This window comes from Apodemus sylvaticus, chromosome 22 (assembly GCF_947179515.1).
Source record: "Apodemus sylvaticus chromosome 22, mApoSyl1.1, whole genome shotgun sequence".
Taxonomy (NCBI): domain Eukaryota; kingdom Metazoa; phylum Chordata; class Mammalia; order Rodentia; family Muridae; genus Apodemus; species Apodemus sylvaticus.
Genome location: NC_067493.1, coordinates 7,210,647 through 7,231,061, shown reverse-complemented (window position 1 = coordinate 7,231,061; position 20,415 = coordinate 7,210,647). Strand labels below are relative to the sequence as shown.

The 20,415-nt window shown below is 38.7% G+C and overlaps 1 protein-coding gene across 1 annotated transcript in view; it reads left to right on the top strand.

Annotated features, from left to right (window-relative positions):
- The window catches only part of LOC127673250 (zinc finger protein 420-like), a gene marked incomplete at both ends in the record, with an annotated part of 115,798 nt that extends 97,758 nt beyond the window's left edge, over nucleotides 1–18,040 (top strand). Inside the window, 2 exon segments of the mRNA XM_052168840.1 lie at nucleotides 12,790–12,854; nucleotides 17,261–18,040. Of these exon segments, the coding sequence (XP_052024800.1) occupies nucleotides 12,790–12,854; nucleotides 17,261–18,040 (845 nt within the window).
- Nucleotides 18,041–20,415: the final 2,375 nt, after the last annotated feature.

Sequence of the window (20,415 nt, the reverse complement as noted above, 5' to 3'; positions counted from 1 at the left end):
AGTGGCCCCCAGACACACAGCCTCCCGAAAGCACAGAGGGGAGCAGAGCGCCCACCACTGACGTGCTCAAAAAGCCACTGAGGTGCTCAGAGGAGCCAGCTCACATTTAGACACCCCTGTGGGAACCCACAGTCTGGAGGGCTAGCGAGGTCTAGGCACTGAGAAGCGACTTTTTAGCGAATGGGGGTCTCCTTGGGCAAAACAAAATTTAGCCCATCCCTCTGCAATTTTCAATTTGATTAGAAATTTTTACATGGTTTGTCAAGCAGTTTTGATGTATTATCTATGTGTACACTTTCATGTGTATTATTTTAAATCAAATTCTTCAATTTTAATACATATATTTATATATTTCTTCAAATTCAGTGAAAATATCACATTGGCATCACTGTCAGTCACTCAGAGACTGCTGGCCCTGCCCCTGATGTCACGCCAACCCCGCCCCTCGCCCGCCCATCTATCTCAGCCCCTGGCAGGAACCATGTTGGATTCCCTGACTGACACCCAGCAACCGCTGGCCACGCCCCCTGACATTCCCTGAGCCCCGACCCCGCCCAGTGACCTTGCACCTCAGCCCCTGGCGGGCGCCATGTTGGAGTCCCTGTCTGTCACCAGGCAACCGCTGGCCCCACCCCTGACGTCACCGCAGTGCCCGCCCTGCATCCTGCCTCCTGGAATGTCGTCATTTCCTGTCTTTAATTTTTATGAATGAAAGTGGGCTGGGAGTTTGAATGTGCATGTTAGTCAGAGGTCTGGCAGAGGCGGGAAGGAGGTGAGTGCGCGCATTTAGTGACTGCTGGAATTGCTGAGCTTCCCGGGCTCTGAGCAGCCGGGCCTGGAATTGTGGAACAGGACCGATTCGCATGTGCATCCGGATGAAGATAGTGCTCCATGCTGCGGGTGTCTGTGAGCTCTCAAGTTACACCGCGTTATCCTCCTGTCGTCTCCACAGAAGCAGTCTGTAAGTTTGGAGAGGCCTGGCAAGATGCGCGGGCTTCCCGCTCTGTAAAGTTTACAGTGGGGCGGAGTCCAAACCCTCTCTGTGCTCTGGGCAGGGACAGTGGATGGGCAAGGCGCGGGCTTCCCGCTCTGGAAAGTTTGCAGCGGGGCCGAGTGCAAACCCTCTCTGTGCTCCTCCAGGCGGGCACAGTGGCCTACTAGCATGACCCTCCTGTGGGAATGGAAGCCGAGCCTGGTCGCCATGGATCTCTGGGCTGTGCCCGGCCCTGGCTTCTGCCTGTGAGCTGGTGAGACAGGTAGGGAATTCACAGGCCAATAAACTGCATCCTGTTCCTTAATGACACAGGCTGGGCTGTGAAACTACAAAGACCTGGTAGAGTTTACAGAGGTCTGGGCTGGCGCTTTCCCAAGGAACATTAATGATCAAGTTGCAGCTGGCTGGGGTGAAGGGCCATGGGATGGGTGGGGCTAGGACCCAGGGTAACTTGATTTTTGTTTGTTTGTTTGTTTGTTTGTTTGTTTGCTAGTTTTGTTAATTTCTGTAGTAGTTTTTTTTTTTATTGCTTTACTTTAGATGATTAGTGTTTCAATTATTGTGCAGTAAAGAGACTTTTCCCCAGTCTCTTTGGTATTTTGGATGCTTTTACATTAACTCTCGCTATATATTTATAATAACTCTGGCTATTCTTACACAGGAACCTTCTTTAGTTTAGGAAATTTTCATTTAGAATTTTATTAGAAATGTTTTCTAGACATTTATGCTGATTGATCTTCTTCACTCTCACCCTCACCTTCTCCTTCTGAGGTGTTCTCTGTGGCTGTGCTGCTTGAATGCTTCTCTGTGTCCTGCTCTGAGCTCTGCTGTTGGGTGCTGTGAGGGGACCTCAGGGAAACGCTGAAATCAAGACATGGTGAGTACAGGATATCTGCCCACAATGGGGAGTAACATGCAGCTGAGCAGTGGGACCTCAGGTGGTGGGTTCTCTATGGGGTTGGATCAAAAGCATCAGCCAGATGTGCCTTCCTGTGAGATTTCTAGTGGTGTTATTTACTTCATAGTTCAGGTCATAATCTCTGAATAATAATAAGATTCATATTGTTCTTCTTTTTACTAGCTGAATAATATTCCATTTTGTATATGAACCACATATTCTGTATCCAAATTTTGGTTGGCGGCCTTATTAATTTTTTTTCAGTTTCCAGCTGTTATAAGTAAAACAGATATAAACTTAGTGGAACACATACTCTAGTGGGTAGATATCGTAAGAACATATCCTAAGTGTACCATGTCCTCCTACTAAATCTTAAAGTCATGGAAGGAGTAGGCAATGTGTTTCCTAGTCCCAAGAAGGAACTTTAAATAAAACCTGCTGCAAATATGGACCAAGTGAGGCAGAGTCCATCACCTTAGAAGCCAAACTTAAGAGGATCTTTTATATGGTGTGGCTTCTGAAAACTGATAGATGATAAATTCGAGCTCCTCGATTCTTCCTGTATGGTTTCAATTTGGCCCGATTCCAGCCATCTTTTGGCAGAGTCAGAGCCATGGGAAGGCTCCATGAGAGTTCATTGCAGTGAAATTATAAAGATGATTCTTAAGTTGCATTTTGCGACCACAGCTTGTTGAGATAACTAAAGCATTGGTCAATCTTCCCTGGATAGATGTATACAAGGATAGGATGTACCCAAGCTGTTACAAGAGGTGACCTTCAAGATTTTGCCTTGTGTGTCAGAAGAGACTTTAGATGTTTGAACAGTGTAGGAGCTCCTGCAGACTGTTAGGATCCCTGAAGAAAGACTGAATGCATTTTCCTCACAGGATGAATATTTGCCCATAGTGTCAAGGGTCAGGATGCAGTTATTGAAAAAAAAAGCTTCTAGATAGGATGATGTCTTTGGCTGCTTGTCTGTCCTGTCTGGCTTTCTTTGTGAAGCTTGTGGAAGATCTTCTGGTAGGAGCCATTGCAGATACCTTCCAGGACAGTGTTTATAGAATGAACATTGTATTTTTCTCTCTTTTTTTGCTTTTCCAATAATTTATATATTCATTGTCACCCTTATCACTATCCCCATTATATGTCCCTGCTATGGCAGAGTCCCTCCCCCAGTCTCCTCTGTTTTTCTTTGAGAGGTTGTGGGGCCCCCATGTATCCCCAAAATTGGTGCATCAATTCTCTTGTGAGTTAAGTACATCCTCTCTCACTGAGGCCAGACATGGCAGCCCAGTTAAGGAAACAGATTCAAAAGATATCCCCCCACACAGCTATAGGGAAAGCCCCTGCTACAGTTGTTATTAGATGACCTTCTGAGCCTGTGAGCTGCACATCTGCTATATATGTGCCAGGGGCCTTAGTCCATCCTGTGTATGATATTTGGTTGGTGGCTTAATCTCTGAGTGTCCCCAAGGGTGCTTGTTACTTGAGTCTCTTGGTCTTCATATGGAGTTCCTATCCTCCTCAGGGGTTTCAGTCCTCCTGCCAACTCTTCCATAAGATTCCCCACGGTCCATGCAAGGTTTGACTCTGGATCTGTGCAGCTTTTTCAGTCAGCCTGTCTGTGGATCCTCTCAATAGACAATTAATCAAGGCTTCAGTGTGGGAGCATAACAGAGTGTCGTTAATAATGTCATGGATTTGTGCCTGTCCATAGGATGGCACTCTCAAGTGGGGCAAATTTTCGTTGGCCATGCCCTCAGTCTCTGCTCCAGATTTTACCCAGCATTTCTTTTAGAGGGGAAACATTGTGTCCATGGTGTGTTCTGTGTTGTGGTTGAAACTGACCCATCAACGTTCTTTTCATGCTCCCACATATTCACTATAATCTCTTTCTTTAAATCGTATAAAATACAATAGATACATTTGCTAATCAGTGCTAAACTATTTTAAAAGTCTAGTTGTTTTATATTTTTATATCTATTTTATTCTTTGTTTTTCTTTTCCAAAACAAATTTCACTGTGTAGCTTTGTCTGTCCTTAAAGTAGTAGAGAAACCAAAAAAGACACATGTCTTGTATTTGTAATATAAGCATATTTTTGTGCAGTTTTTCTTTCTTTCTTTCTTTTTTGTTTTGTTTTGTTTTGTTTTGTTTTGTTTTTTCGAGACAGGGTTTCTCCGTGTAGACCTGGCTGTACTGGAACTCACTTTGTAGACCAAGCTGGCCTCAAACTCAGAAATCCGCCTGTCTCTGCCTCCCAGAGTGCTGGGATTACAGGTGTGCACCACCACCGCCTGGCTCCGTGTTTTTTCATCCATATCTTTAATATTGAAATTTGACCAAATGTTATATATTAAACTTCATATTTCTACCAGATGAATACTGATGAGCTGTGAATTTATCATTCTTTGTAGGAACTTTCATAAAGAACTTTGAGTTCAGTATCATTTTTTCCCATGGTTGTTTTTTGTAGGGATTGAGGGTCTTAAAATATACATTTTAGTCTCCTAGAACACATTACAAAGGCCATGCCGGTGTCTAGCTAAATGGCATACACCTGCCTGTCCCTCTGTGATTAAAGACATGAGAAAATACACCCAGCTTGCCCATCATGTTTGTAGTTCATAATTGTTCATACAATTTTTCAGATGTGTGCTCGGTATTGTGGATCTATTTCCCCTGCATGTCCCTCTCAATTCGTATTTCTCTGGCAAAGCTGTATCATATTCAAAGTGTTCAAAAGTGACAGAAGTGTATCTTATAATTAAAGCTCCTTCTAAAAGGACACAGTAATTATAAATTCTGAGTCAGAAAATAAGCAGAGCAAGCACGAGAATTATGTGAATATATATTTGAGAAAGCATATAGTTGTTTTCTGGTGATGTTAGTATCATGCTTTGTGTTGTACATTTGTATGGGATATTTAGGATGCAGTGACTTTTGATGATGTGCATGTGAAATTCACGGAGGAAGAGTGGAATTTGCTGGATCCTTCCCAGATGAGTCTCTACAAAAATGTGATGTTTGAAACCTACCTGAACCTCAAAGCTATAGGTAAGACTGTTTTTTTTCTTGGTTATTGATGAACTTCTATTATTTTAATTGTATGAAAATTGAGCTGAATATTTCAGTTTCACTGAATTTTCACTGTATATCTCACAGTTATTAACAGGAACTATACAAAGTAGTCCGTCCAACCCTAGTGCTTTAAATCTTATTATAAATACCTAGTCTTTTGTGTCTTTTACTTGGAATACTTATCATTCAATTGTGGTAAATAAATAAATGAATAATAATAATATTTACCACAAAAAGGTGGCTTTAATTGTTGTTTCTGTCCAATGATTGGGATGAAAAATAAGATGGCCAATGATACTCAGTAGTCCTGGCTCTTTTTCTTTCTAGAAACTGTGCTTTCAGAAAGCTTTTTAAGAGGATAAAAGGATGGCCTTGAACTACAACTATATAGGATCAGAGTAGAAGACATAGAAGTCTCTCTATATAAATACTTCTTTTTTAAGACCATTAAATGTTAACACCAAAAGTTAAAATAGTGTTAACAAATAAATCCACAATTTATTGTCAGAACATTAATTCAGGAGTGGGCAATAAAATATTTTTATTCCCATTTTCTAAGTTTCAAAGATTCCACATTTTAAAAGTATCATAGTTTATCAAAGGATAAAAGGTAAAATTATTGTTTTTCCGTAAAGAAAATTGACAAAGCATTTCTTTAAAAAAGATTTATTTATTTATTTCATGTATGGGAGTTTAATATCCCTGTCTTCAGACACAGAAGAAGAGGGCATATGATCCTGTGACATATGGTAGAGATCCACCTTGTGGTTGCTGGGAATTGAACTCAGAACCTCTCAAAGAGCAGTCAGTGCTCTTAAATGCTGAGCCTTCTCTCCAGCCCTGAAGTACATTCTATACATCAAAAACAATTTACTCGGGATATCTTTAGACAAATTCACATGACCTAACTAGTTATTCCCCCTACAAATTATAGAAATATTGGCCACCCATGTCCTCTCATTTCACAGAGTTTTAATAACATTTAAAAATGCCTTATGTGATTATATTAATTCAAAGGAGTTGAAGATATGAAAATGGTTGTTGTTTAATTTAGACAATAAGTCAGAAGCCCTTTGCTGATCTTTCTATCTTAGTATATTTATTGGTTTTTAATGAGGCATTTTGGGATATAAATATTGTTTAAATTATTAAAGTGTTTTTGTCTATATAAATATTTACACATGTATAGTTCATTTTCAAAAGCACTCATGTATCATTCTTACATTGTGTGAAGACAATGCCCAATATGAAGAATAAATCCTGGTCTAGGAAAACAAAAATATTTAAAACTAATTTAGAACCCTAAGGGATAGTGACCATGTTGTGTACTAGCATTGGGATAGGGTTCTAGAGATACCAAGGTGACCAGATCTGTATGTTTACATATATCAGGTACTTAAAAGTAGACATTACAATTTAAATATATATCCTCATGTTACCCATTACAAATAAAGATTCAGAGATATAATATCATTTCATATTTATTTTACGTGTGGGGATTTATTGATTAAATATACATTTGTCTATTAATATTAATTTTTAAGTTGTATTTATTCTGAATAAAAATAACTTAGTCTAAGTTAACCAGTTTACTTTACTTGTAATGTATTTGGTATTAAGAAAAAGATGCGAAGAATAAACCATGATCCCATGTGGATATTCTATGCATAAGTAATAAAAGACATATTTCATTAAGCCACAAATTTATGTTTATTGCTTGTCCAAGATTTTTTCCATAATTTTCATTGATTATTTTGTGAAAACTTCACAAAAAATCTTTAGTAAGCATATTTTTAATTTGGACAGAAAGTAAACCATACAGATCTAGAGCAGAAGGTTACTGAAGGCCATTTTATCACTGAGGGGAATTAGCTGCATAAATAACTGACACTGAGACCCAACACAGAGTAGCATAGATATTCTTTGCTGGCAGAAGTCGGTATTGCCCTTGCAAACTTGTCCCTTGATTATCTCTTTGATTTTGTGAATATCAGAGTCATCACTTCCTTTTTCAGTATGCTAGTTTGGAAGTGGTATGGATAAACTTTTAGGTTCTTTAGAGAAAACATTGAGTGAATAAGGTAGAAGCTATCAGAGTAAGAACAGAGCAAAACATTAAACTTATAGTTGTATATAAAATGAATAGCTTATAGTTGTGGTATTTTGTCCAATTGGGTTCCTATTGACTCAGTGAGACCAGCAAGAGTAATGATGGAGACCATTTTGTCTTGTACCATTTGGTTATATTTACTAAAGATGTGACAACAAATGGCCCATGCAATACTTATGATATTACCAAAGAGGGGCACCAAGTCCCATGATTTTGTACATCTTATGAGGATCCCCAGATGAAATTTAGAAAAACTAAAGGAGTAGTGGTTTTCTGTTGTCTGTGAACAGGACCTCATAATAATGTAAAGATATTTCCCATCTGGGAATTCTAGTTTCATGGATAACTCACTTTCCACTTTCACTGGCACAGGAAAGATTTTGATATTATAAAAAATGAGCACTAGGAAGGCAGATGAGCATAAAGATAGAAACTGAGTTCACATACAACAACAAACAAATCCTTTGACCTGATCCTGAGACTGACCACAACCCGAACATTTCTTCGTTGTGTAACAGGGATACGATTGACTCAGTGGGACCATCAAGAATAATGGTGGCCATCCTAACCTTAACCATGAGACTAGCCCTGGGACTTTTACTACATCTATAATCCTATCTTAACCCCTTAATTTCCTAAGCATCTTAACCCTAACAACCCTTGTCCTGATCCTAACCATAACCCCCAAATCCCCTAACCCTAACTCTCACATTGCTTACTCTGGGGGATGTTTCTTAATTATACCTTTTGAAGTGAGAAACCCTTCCTTAATCTTGATCTTTTGAGATGTTCTGATCCACTTTTGATCTAGGATATATGTGTTTTTTGCAACATACCTATAGAAATGTCAAGAAAAAGCAGTTCTTTTGTTTTGGTACTTGTACTATTTTATTTTATGAAGCAAAGTGATTTGTTTGTTTGTTTTTTTTTTAAAACTGGCATTAGAAAGTACTTATTTCTTAAATATGCTGGTATACACTGAAGATCAGCTGTAATATCCTGCAACATGAAATCCACCAGTCCTTGATTTTTCTAACTCCCCTTGGCTGACAGCCTTTATCAGGACATTCTGTTAACTACCATTTCTATATACATAGAAAGATTTGTTTTTCTCTATGATTTGAGATAGGCTTATCTAGAAAATCTGTACTAATCCAACTGTATTTTGTTTTTTAATTTGCCACTGTTGAAAATGTGCTGACTAGTAATAGAGCTCAAGCGTGTTTCCATTATGTTTCCCTTATGTTTCTTGCTTTTCTTATGGGGTTGTTTGAGAAGGGAGCTTCAGTTTCCCTGAGCCCAGGATTTAGACAAAACAAAACAAAACAAAACAAAACAAAACAAAACAAACAAACAAAAAAAACCCACTTGGTTTGTTTTTGTATTTTTTTTCTTTCTTTTTTTTTTTTTTTTTTTTTTTGGATACAAGTGTTTCTCTGTATAGCAGAGGCTGACCTGGACATCACTCTGTAGACCAGGCTGGTGTTACATTGGGTCATCAATTCCTGGGTCAGATTGATACATCCAATGAACCTTCAGTATTGGTCTAGGCAAACTTTTCATCATTATTATGGAAAGAAGACAAGTGCTTTGAGAAAAGCTCAGGCACAGGTACTGGTAAATGCAGGGTCCTGGCATCCGAGGCGGAGAAGCAGGAAGCTGACCAGCCTAAGCTGGAATGTTGTTCCTCCCTCAGGGCTGTGTGTTGTGTGATGCCTCTTGATATCTTATTTCAAATGTTAATGGAATGCAAACCACTCCTGAGATCTTGAGTAGGTGTGGTCCTGGATAGGAAGCACACTTTGGACATGCCAGTCAGACAAAGAGGCGGGAGATTCCAGGATTCATTCTGTGTGGTCACTGTGGCTGTGCAGTTTTAATGGTTCTCTGAGTCCTGCTCTGAGTTCTTCTGTTGTGTGCTATGAGGGGACCTCAGGGAAGCTCTGAAATCAAAACATGGTGAGCACAAGATATCTGCCCTCAATGGGGAGGAACATGTGGCTGAGCAGTGGGTGCTGGGGTGGTGGGTCCACTATGGGGTTGGATCGGAAGCATCATCCAGATGTGAATTCCTGTGAGGTCCCTAGTGATTGCTTCTTACTTGCAAGTTCAGGCCATGACCTATGAATAACTTCAGTATCATGGCTGATTGCAATTCTGTCCAAAACATCTGGTCTAGTTGCTTTTTTATAGAAGCCTGGGTGGTTTCTGTGAATATGCATCACCTGTGTCCAATCTATTTTTCTTTTTATAATATATATTAAGAAGACAGGGTCAGGCCTGGAGAGATGGCTCAGAGTTTAAGAGTTCTGGCTGTTCTTACACAGGCCATGAGTTCAATTCTTACCAAGCACATGGTGGCTCATAACTATATGGAATGGAATCTGGTGCCCTCTTCTGGCCTGCAGGAATACATTCAGGGAGAACATTGTATAAGTAATGAATCTTTCCTTAAAAAAATAGAAGACAGATATGAATCTAAAAGTTCTGATTTCATACATTACTCATTCTATTGTTTATTTTGTTATTTTTTGCTGTAGTTTTTTTTTATATTTCTTTAATATGCTTAGTGTTTTGATTATTACGTGGCAAAGGGACTTTTTCCCAATATTTGGTATTTTTGATGTTTCTTGTACATTCATGGGCATCTTTTTGGTTTATGAAAAATTTTAATTTATGATTTAATTTGAAATATTTTCTAGACCTTTATGCTGATTGATATTTTTCCTCTTCCTCCTCCTCTTCTCTTCCTTTCTCCTCCTCCTCCTTCTCTTCCTCCTCTTTCTCCTTCTTTTTCTTCTTCCTTCTCCCTCTCTAACATGTCCTGAGAAATTAAACTAAAGTGAAACATGTAAGAGTCAGATGTGAAAGAGTTTGTTTGTGGGAAAGGAGAAGAGTGAGAACCTGAGGATGGTGACTTATTTTTCCTGGCTGGTATTACTTATCTTTCTATGCTGGTGTCTGGGCAACTGCATTTGTGGTGATTATTGGTCTAGGTATGGTTTCTCAGTTTGTCTTGTTTGTGTGGTTGTTTATTCCTTTGTTACAGTTTTCTGTCTAGATTTTTATAGTGTTGGCTGAGTGTGGCCTCTTTACTGATGTTTTGGTTATGTTCAAGAGAGATTGCTGGTCAATATTGAATGCTAGGAGAGGAGGTGTGAAGGAAGTGATAACCTCAATACCCAAAGAGATGTAGTCAGGAGAGAGTTAAAGCTGCCAACATTTCAATATTTCAGAGCTACAGTCATCTAAAGGAGCCTCAGTTTAGGGTGTGCCCTCAACAGAATGGCTGGCTGCTATGTCTGTGTGAGATAGTGTAGATGAGGCTTGGCACTGTGAGAGGCCATGGAAGGACATTGGTGAAGGTGCAACCTCAGTTGCAATTGATGGCCCAAAACTGAAGGGGTAATGCATAGAAGTTGAGCCTTGGCACCATGAATAGAACCTATGAGAGGCGATTGGTGAAATCTAGTTACAGCAGAAAGCAGCAGTGTTTTGGAGATGCCAGTAACATGAGATGAGCACTAAGAACAGCAGCCGCAGTGGAATACAGGCAGCTGGAGCCTAGAAAACACGCTGTGTGCTACAAAGGGGAGAACTGCAGAAGTGCTTCAAGCACTTGGAGGAGCTCAGAACATGGTGAGTTGGATTACATTTATTGGAGTCTGAGTTTTGCTTTTGATTGTGACTGTGCCCTGATATTGTTGTTTCTTGAAGGAATAATGTATTTTAGTAGAGCCCACACTTAAGAGTCTTTGAATTTTTAAAAGATATTGGATATTTTAATGAGTTGGAATTTTTAATATGTAAAGACTTTGGGGCTTTTAAAGTTATTTAGATATTGGGGAAATAAGGGTTGAGTATTAATAGTGATATGTTGGTGTGTCGAGTTGACAAGGGGTCAAATGTACTGGTTGGTTTTGTGTGTCAACTTGACACAGACTGGAGTTATCACAGAGGATGGAGCTTCAGTTGGGGAAGTGCATCCATGAGATCCAACTGTGGGGCATTTTTTTCAATTAGTGAATAAGAGGGGAGATTGTGAATTGAGACCATCCCTGGACTGGTATTCTTAGTTTATATAAGAGAGCAGGCTGAGCAAGCCAGGGGAAGCAACCCAGTAAGAAACATCCCTCCATGGCCTCTGCATCAGCTCCTGCTTCCTGATCTGCTTGAGTTCCAGTCCTGACTTCCTTTAGTGATGAACTGCAACATGGAAGTGTAAGCTCAATAAACCCTTTCTTCCCCAACTTGCTTCTTGGTCGTGTTGTTTGCGCAGGAATAGAAACCCCGACTAAGACAAGGGTAATGAAAATGAGTAGCAGTTGAGCCTTGCCAGTATGAGAGGCCGGGAAAGATCAGTGGAGAGGTGAAGACACAGGGACAGTTGAAGATTCAGGACTGACGAGATTTTGAAATGAAGCTGCGTCTTGCAGAGCTGTGTGTCTGTGTGTGTGTGTGTGTGTGTGTGTGTGTGTGTGTGTGTGTTTGGGGGACATGCTACTACTCCTGGTCCAGTTACCCATTTTTGTTTGCTTGTTTGTTTGTTTTCTATTGTCTTATTGTGGAGGTTTACCATTCTTTATGCCCGTGGATATTCTTCCTTTCCATCCCCTAATTGCTTTTGGAGAAACTTGGAAACACAGTTTTGCCATTGGGAAAACAATGGTATTCTTTTTTCTTTTTTCGTTTCTTTCTTTCTTTCTTTTTTTTTTTTTGGAGACAGGGTTTCTTTGTGTAGCCCTGGCTGTTCTGGAACTCACTCTGTAGACCAGGGTGGCCTCGAACACAAAAATCCACCTGCCTCTGCCTCCCAAGTGCTGGGATTACAGGCATGTGCCACCATGCCCAGCTAGCAATGGTAAATCTTATTGGAAAGCAACTTTGTTACTTTCCTTTAAAAACAAAACAAAACAAAACAAAACTAGAATTTCCCATCTGTTGAGTCTGGAAGTCAAAACTGAAAAAACTTTCTATCAACACTTTATCATCATTATTATTGTTCTTTTGGATTTTCAAGATAGTTTTTTTTTTTTCTGTGTAGCCCTGGGTGTTCTGGAACTTGCTCTGTAGACCAAGCTGGCCTTGAACTCACTAGAGATCTGCCTGCCACTGCCTACAGAGTGCTGGGAATAAAACCTTGCACTACCAATACCAGGCTTAAGAGTTCAGGAGAAAAGAATTTCATTTTTTTGTGACATGCTGATCATCATGTTTGGGGAAGTTTAATTTACAGTTATGATGGGAATTAAGTATCTGGGTGGTTAAGATGATGTTCATCTACCTGTAGAAAGGAATGTGAGTTGACATCACTTAATCATGGCTTTCCCTGTTAGGCTACCACATATGTCAGACAATGCAGCTCCCTCAGCATTGCTGATGATATCTGTGCTGACAGCAACATGGGCTGAGTTGGATAACATGTGTGTGTTAGGCATTAGGGATTCTGCAAAACAACAGTATCTGGTACAGATATCACTTTGATTATTGTCATGGCTGCTGCTTATGCCTGGCATGGCAGAGATGATGGCAATTTATTTGGTAAACAAATGAGACACTGCAGTTGATGTGTTAAGCAGGGAGCCTGGCATCTAATAAATTACCGAGTGCCCAGGGAATGGTTACATGGAAAGTTTAGGCTGAGCTTTATTCAAGTATGCACGCATATATTTTAAAATTAACAGCAGTGCTTTTAACATGTTGACAGATCATGAGGCTGTGGGGGAAGATGATCTGGATGGGTCATATGGCCTTGGAGCATGTTTGGAACAGGTGGGACATTTTGTGTGCTTGTCAAGGGTTTTGGTTTGTTAGGTTTTCTTAATTTTTTCTTTTTTTGAGACAGGGTTTCATCATTAGCCTGAGCTGTCCCTATAGACCAGGTTGGCCTCAAACTCACAAGAGATCCACCTGACTCTGCCCACCACGTTCTGGGATTAAAGGTTGGAACCACTGTTGCTTGGCTTTCCATGTTTTGTTTAAATATGAGAGGACATAGACTAACATTGAGAGCCACCTGAGACCTGAGACCACATGGAAACTGCTAAGCGCAAAACCTGTTCTTTCTGTCCTACTATGTAGTTGAAGCAGTAGGGATATTAGAGGGGTTTAGAAGGGAGATAATTTCAGCAGCCAACCCTTTTGCTCATGTGGTCCATGTTTTTTTTTTTTGACAGTGTTTGCTGTTATCATTGTAGAGCTGTAAGGTCAGCCAGTGTTGTTTAATATTCTCTCTGAGAAAGGAGTTCGATCCCTGTGTCCAGAGGTTGTTGAGATAACTAAGGCATTGGTAAATCTGCCATGGAGAGATATGTACAAGGAGAGGAAGTAACCAAACTGTTACAAGAGGTGACTTTCAAGATTTTGCCGTGTGTGTCAGAAGAGACTTTAGACGTTTGAACAGAGTAGGAGTTCCTACAGACTGTTAGGAGCCCTGAAGAAAGATTGGATGAATTTACATCACAGGATGAACATTTGCCTATAATGTCAAGGGTCAGGATGTAGTTAATTGAATAAAAAAACGTCTAGATAGGATGATGTCTTTTGGGGGCTTGTCTTTCCTGTCTGGCTTTATTTACAGAGCTTGTGGAAGATCATGAAGGAAGAGCCTTTACAGATATCGTCCAGGATAGTGTTTATAGAATGAAAAATTTTATTTTTTCTCTCATTTTTTGTTTTTCCAATAATTTATATATTCATTGTCACCCTTATCTCTTTCCCCATTGTATGTCCCTTGCTATAACAGAGTACATCCCCCAGTCTCTCTGTTTTCTTTAATAGTTTGTGGGGGCTCCCAGGTATCCCCAAAATTGGTGCATCAAGTCTCGTGTGAGTTAAGTACATCCACTCTTACTGAGTCCAGACATGGCAGCCCAGTTAAGGAAACAGATTTGAAAGATAGCCCCCCCCCCACACAGCTATAGGGAAAGCCCCTGCTACAGTTGTTATTAGACGACCTTCTGAGCCTCTGCACATCTGCTATAAATGTGCCAGGGGACTTACTCCATCCTGTGTATGCTATTTGGTTTGCGGCTTAGTCTCTGAGTGTCTCCAAGGGTGCTTGTTACTTGAGTCTCTTGGTCTTTGTGTGGAGTTCCTATCCTCCTCAGGGATTACAATCTTTCCAGCAAATCTTCCATAAGAGTCCCCAAGGTCCATGCAAGGATTGAATCTTGATTTCTGCAGCTTTTTCAGTCAGCTGCTTGGTGAATCCTCTCAATGGACAATTACTCAAGGCTTTGGTGTGGGAGCATAACAGGGTATCATTAATAATGTCATGGATCGGTGCCTGTCCATAGAATTGCACTCAAGTGGGGCAAATTTTCATTGGCCATTTCCTCAGTCTCTGCTCCAGATTTAACCCACCATTTCTATTAGAGCGGAAGCATTGTGTTCTTGGTGTGGTCTCTGTTGTGGTTGAAACAGCCCCTTCAGCTTTCTTCTCATGCTCCCAAACCTTCACTATAATCCCTTACTTTAAATCATATAAAATACAATAGATAGATTTGCTATTCAATACTAGTCTATTTTATAAGTCTGTTTGTTTTATAGTTTTAAATTTATTATTTTTTTTTTGCTTTTGTATTCCAAAACAAATTGCTCTGTGAACCCTGTCTGTCCTTAAAGTAGGAAAAGAAACCACAAAAGACACATGCCTTGTACTTGTAATACAAGCATATTTTTGTGCGGTTTTTCCTCCACATCTTTAGTGTTGAAATTTGGCCAAATATATAGACTATATTCTATTTCTAAGAATGGCATATGTTCATGACATCAATATTATCTGAGGATTCAGGTTTGTTAGGTTTCACATGAATGCTGTTCTTTCTCAGCCTTGTGTTTGTACTGAAATAATTGAATAAATAGGAATATTCTGCCTGGGTGTATAAATATGATTACGATGTGTGCCTCATCTTTACTGCTGTCAGCAGATGGCCTCGAAGCTCCTAATCTTGAAGTAATGAGTGGTAGTTAGTCCCCATGTGTTTGCAAGAAATTGCCCACCAATCTGAGCTCTCTCTCCTGCCCTATGTTGCTTATTTATGATCTACATTTATATTAATACCATTTTCTTCTGTCCATTTGTAATAATTTATGCATTTATTCTCTTCTAGCAAAAGTTTATTAATGTTATATTTTAAACTGTTACACTTCATGTTTCTGCCAGATGAATTCAGATGTGCAGTGAATGTATAATTCTTTGTAGGAACTTTAGTAAAGAACTGTGAATTCTCTAACATTTTTGTTTCCTTGGTTGATTTTTGTAGGGATTTAGGTTCTTAAAACATAGCTTTTAGTCTCCTAGAACACATTACAAAGTTCATACCAGTGTGAAGCTATTGGACGTACACCTGCCTCTGCCTCTGTGATTAAAGGCATGAGCAAATACACCCAGCTTGCCCATCATGTTTGTAGCTAGTAATTGTTCATACAATTTTTCAGATGTGTTCTCAGTACTGTGGATCTGTTTCCCTTGCATCTCCCTCTCAATTTTCATTTCTCTAGCAAGGCTGTATCCTATTCAAAGTGTTCAAAAGTGACAGAGGTGTATCTTATAATTAAAGTTCCTTCTAAAATGACACAGTAATTATAAATTCTGAGTCAGAAAATAAGCAGAGCAAGCACAATAATTATGTGAATATATATTTGAGAAAGCATATATTTATTTTCCAGTGATGTTAGTATCATGCTTTGTGTTGTACATGTATGGGATATTTAGGATGCAGTGACTTTTGATGATGTGCATGTGAAATTCACTGAGGAAGAGTGGAATTTGCTGGATCCTTCCCAGAAGAGTCTCTACAAAAATGTGATGTTGGAAACATACCTGAACCTCAAAGCTATAGGTAAGACTGTTGTATTTTTTCTGAAGGAAAGAAATGGTTCTTGGTTATTGATGATCTTATATTATTTGAATTGTATGAAAATTGTGCTGAATAATTCAGTTTCACTGAATTTTCACTGTAATTTTCACGGTGCAGTTAAAATTCACAGTACCTTTAATTTTGCCTATTTTCCAATAGTATATCATTCATTTTCTGGTACTGTGTTTTAGGCTATAATTGGGAAGAGCATGATCTTGAAGAACAGTGTCATAATAATAGAAGTCATGAAAGGTAATTTTCATGTGCAAGCTGTTCAAAATTTGTCTCTGAGGAAATTTTAATATCTTATGGAATCTCTAGCAAAAAGCAAAAGTGTAAAATAACAGTCCTTTAAGTGTAGATATGATAATAATATTCTTACAAAACCATGTAGCTAAGATCCGATATGTGATTTGTTTATCCATTTGATAAATAACTCCATTAGAGCTATGCTGTGGAACTGACATTCTGTATAGCCTCAAAGTATTTAGAAATTGCATAATGAATAATAATAAATCTATATCCAAAACATTCTAATAAGCAATTAGTCCATAGAAAGTTTGGTGATACTCATATTCTTGTAGTAATATGGTTAAGTTTGGTGAGAGAGCATTTTATGAGTATCAAGAATGTTGTTGTGGAGAAACATTAGACTACATTGCACATGGTATGAGAAGCAAAAATTCAAACAGTGTGAATGCAATGTGTAAAACTTTCATTTATCATTCTTTTTTATTAGGTATATCATGTGTCACAATGGATAAAAATGATTTGAGCATAGGCATATTGAAAGAGGAAACATAAAATTTTTTGTTCTAAAACAAGAAGATGCATAGTATTCTGACTTTGATAGAAATTAGGAATTTGAAAGATATTTACAATTATTGGTTTTCTAGATTTACAGGGAACCTCCCAAAACTCATAGTATAGAAAATCTTTATGGGTATTAAGAATTTGAAAATTCTTCTGTGTGTCCTTGTTAACAGTCAAAAGTGTTGTAATTCATATGAGAGGAGAAAATATGAATACAATCAGTGTTATAAAGATCAGATTTGTTCTTTCTTCAGATAGCTAAAATACATCATATAAAAAGAGGGTGTTATAAATATGAGCCGTGTAATAACTATCACAGGGGTCTTGAACTACTCATGATGAGGGAGAACACCATGACCATATAAATTGCTAAAACCTTAAGATCTGCTGCTTCTTTACCATTAGAGAAATTGTAAAATAATTCATATTGATTACATGATTGATCAGAGTTGTGAATGTGGTAAATGTTTCACATGTGCTAATTATCGTTGCAGGCATGTAAGAAGATATACTGGAGTGAAACCATATGAGTATAATATATGTGGTAAAGCCTTTACAAGATGCAGAAATCTCCAATATCATAAATCAACACATACTGGAGAGAACCCATATGAATGTAATCAGTGTGGTAAAGCCTTTACAAGACCCAGTCAACTCCAAAGACATAAAAGGACACATACAGGAGAGAAACCTTATGAATGCAATCAATGTGATAAAGCCTTTGGAAGACCCAGTCATCTCCAAAGACATAAAAGGACACATACCGGAGAGAAACCTTATGAATGTAATCAATGTGGTAAAGTCTTTGCACAGCACAGTCATCTCCAAAGACATAAAAGGACACATACGGGAGAGAAACCTTATGAATGTAATCAATGTGGTAAAGCCTTTGCACGGCACAGTTATCTCCAATATCATAAAAGAACCCATACTGGAGAGAATCCTTATGAATGTAATCAATGTGGTAAAGCCTTTAGACATCACGGTAATCTCCAATATCATAAAAGAACACATACTGGAGAGAACACATATGAATGTAATCAATGTGGTAAAGCCTTTGCAAGACCCAGTCAACTCCAAAGACATAAAAGGACACATACAGGAGAGAAACCTTATGAATGCGATCAATGTGGTAAAGCCTTTGGAAGACCCAGTCATCTCCAAAGACATAAAAGGACACATACAGGAGAGAAACCTCATGAATGTAATCAATGTGGTAAAGCCTTTGCATGGCACAGTGATCTCCAAAGACATAAAAGAACACATACCGGAGAGAAACCTTATGAATGTAATCAATGTGGTAAAGCCTTTACACAGCGCAGTCATCTCCAGTATCATAAAAGAACACACACCGGACAGAAAACTTATTAATGTAGTCAATGTGGTAAAGTGTTTTCACTAGGGATAAGTCTCCAAATTCTGTGTGCTGGACAGAAACATAATGAATATGATCATGAATTAAGTGGGAATTAGGAGGGTATCATAGTAGGATATGATAGACATGGGTGCTTGAGATTATTTCCACTCTGGAGATTTTTTTTTATGCTTTTGCAAAGAAGTTTGCTGCCCTCGTCTGAAGAGTTTCCTTGAGGTTAAGGTAAACATGTTTACATTAATTGTATTGACAACGTAAGTCACAAAAATCACCGCATAGAATTTGGCATGAAAAATTTTAACAAACGTAGAAACTAAGAAAGGAAAAATGAAAAAAAGAAAGGTTCAAAATACAAGGCATCATCAGGAAGTTGAATGAAGTTTAATCTTGTGATCAAGGATATTCAATGGCATTAAAGGAATGGTTACATTAGGACAAGATTACATTCAGCTAAACATATGGGTTTGCAGTTGTATGAAAGAGAACTGTATCCTGTTAGGAATTTAAAATAATAAAGTATATCCTGTGAATTTCAAGGTATATGATGTGCTTTATTGTTTCCAAAAATATAGCGGATTACTTTTACATGATAAGATAAATCACAGAAGAGTCTTTGACCTTTGGATTTTAATATTTTTGTCTGAAATCTAGACCAAATATGCACCTGCAATATAATAGCTCTGTAAATATCACCTTGAGACATAAAATTCAACATTAATCATAACTAAATTCTTTCTTCAGTTAAAATATAAATAACCTATTAAAGATTATTTGCAAAAGAAGCAAGGAAAGCAATAGCATGTAATGTCAGTTCTTCTTCCAGCTTTCTCATATAGGCTGAGCAAAGCAGGACGCAAATAATTATTCTATGTCAGCCAACAACACCAAGAAACACAATATGTCCATGTTACATTTTGATGGCTGAAAATAGCCAATGTTACTTTTTATTATTTCTTTCATTTATATATTTTTTCACTTTACATCCAGGGGGCTCTCGCCCCTGACCCCTTTTCTCCCAGTCTCAACTTCCCAAATCACTCCACTCAATACATCCTCCCCCTAACCTCACAGGAAAGACCCCCTTAGCTACAACGAAGCCTTGGGGCATCAAGTCTAGGCAAGACCAATCATGTCCTTTCCCAAAGAAACACAGCAAATCAGTCCAGGTAGAGATAAGTGTTCTGACAAAAGAATCAGAAACATCCCCACATGATTTTAAAGGATCCAAATTCTGTATTTGAGTTAATTTTACATCCAACCACTTTTCTGAATTTGTTTCTCAGATATAGAAGTTCTCTGGTTGGATTTTGGAGGTTTCTTACATATACTATCATATCATTTGCAAATAGTGACACCTTTACTTTTTCTTTGCCATTTGTATCCCCCTAATCTCCTTTTGTTGTCTTATTCTTTCAGCTAGAAATTCAAATACTCTATTAAATACATATGGGGAGAGTGAGCATCCATGTCTTAACCCTGATTTTAGTGGGGTTTCTTCAAATATCTCTCCATTTAATTTGAGATTGTATGTTGGTTTGCTGTGTATTGCTTTTATGATCTTCAGGTACCTGATCTCAATACTTTTCAAAAGAAGGGGTGTTGTATATTGTCAAGTTGTGGCTTCAGTGAGAGAAGATGCCGCTAACCCATGAGAGACTTGAGGTCTCAGGGTGTGTGGAGGACTTTTGTGGTGCGGGTGAGGGCTGGGGACATCCTCTTGGAGAAGGGGTAAAGGTATGGGTTTGGGAGTACTCAGGCAGCAGACCAGGAAGGGGATAAAGTCTGGACTGTACAAAAGGATTAAAGAATAAAAATAAATAACTTTTAAAAAGAATTCACATGAAGACCATGCTGCATGTCTGACACACATGGGTACCAGACCTGCGTCCAACCTCTGCATGATCATTGGTTGTTGGCTGAGTCTCTTTGAGACCCATGGACCAAGGTTTGTTGATTGTGTAGGTATTTTTTTTTTGGTATCCTTGACACATTTTATATCACTTAATTCTCTCCCTGATTCTTCCAAAACACTCTCTAAGCCACGCCTGAGGTTTGTTTTTGAGTCTCTGCGCCTGTTTACACCAGCGACTGGATCTCTCTAAGGAGACAGTTGTGTGAGTCTCCTTTGTGCAGTACAACAGAGTGTCATTAATAGTGACAATCTTTGGCTCGCTGCCACGGGATGGGTTTTCATTTGAGCAACGCAATGGTTGTGCATTCAGGGAACCACTGATCCATCTTTATCCATGTGAATCTTGTCATCAGGGAAAAATATCAGCCC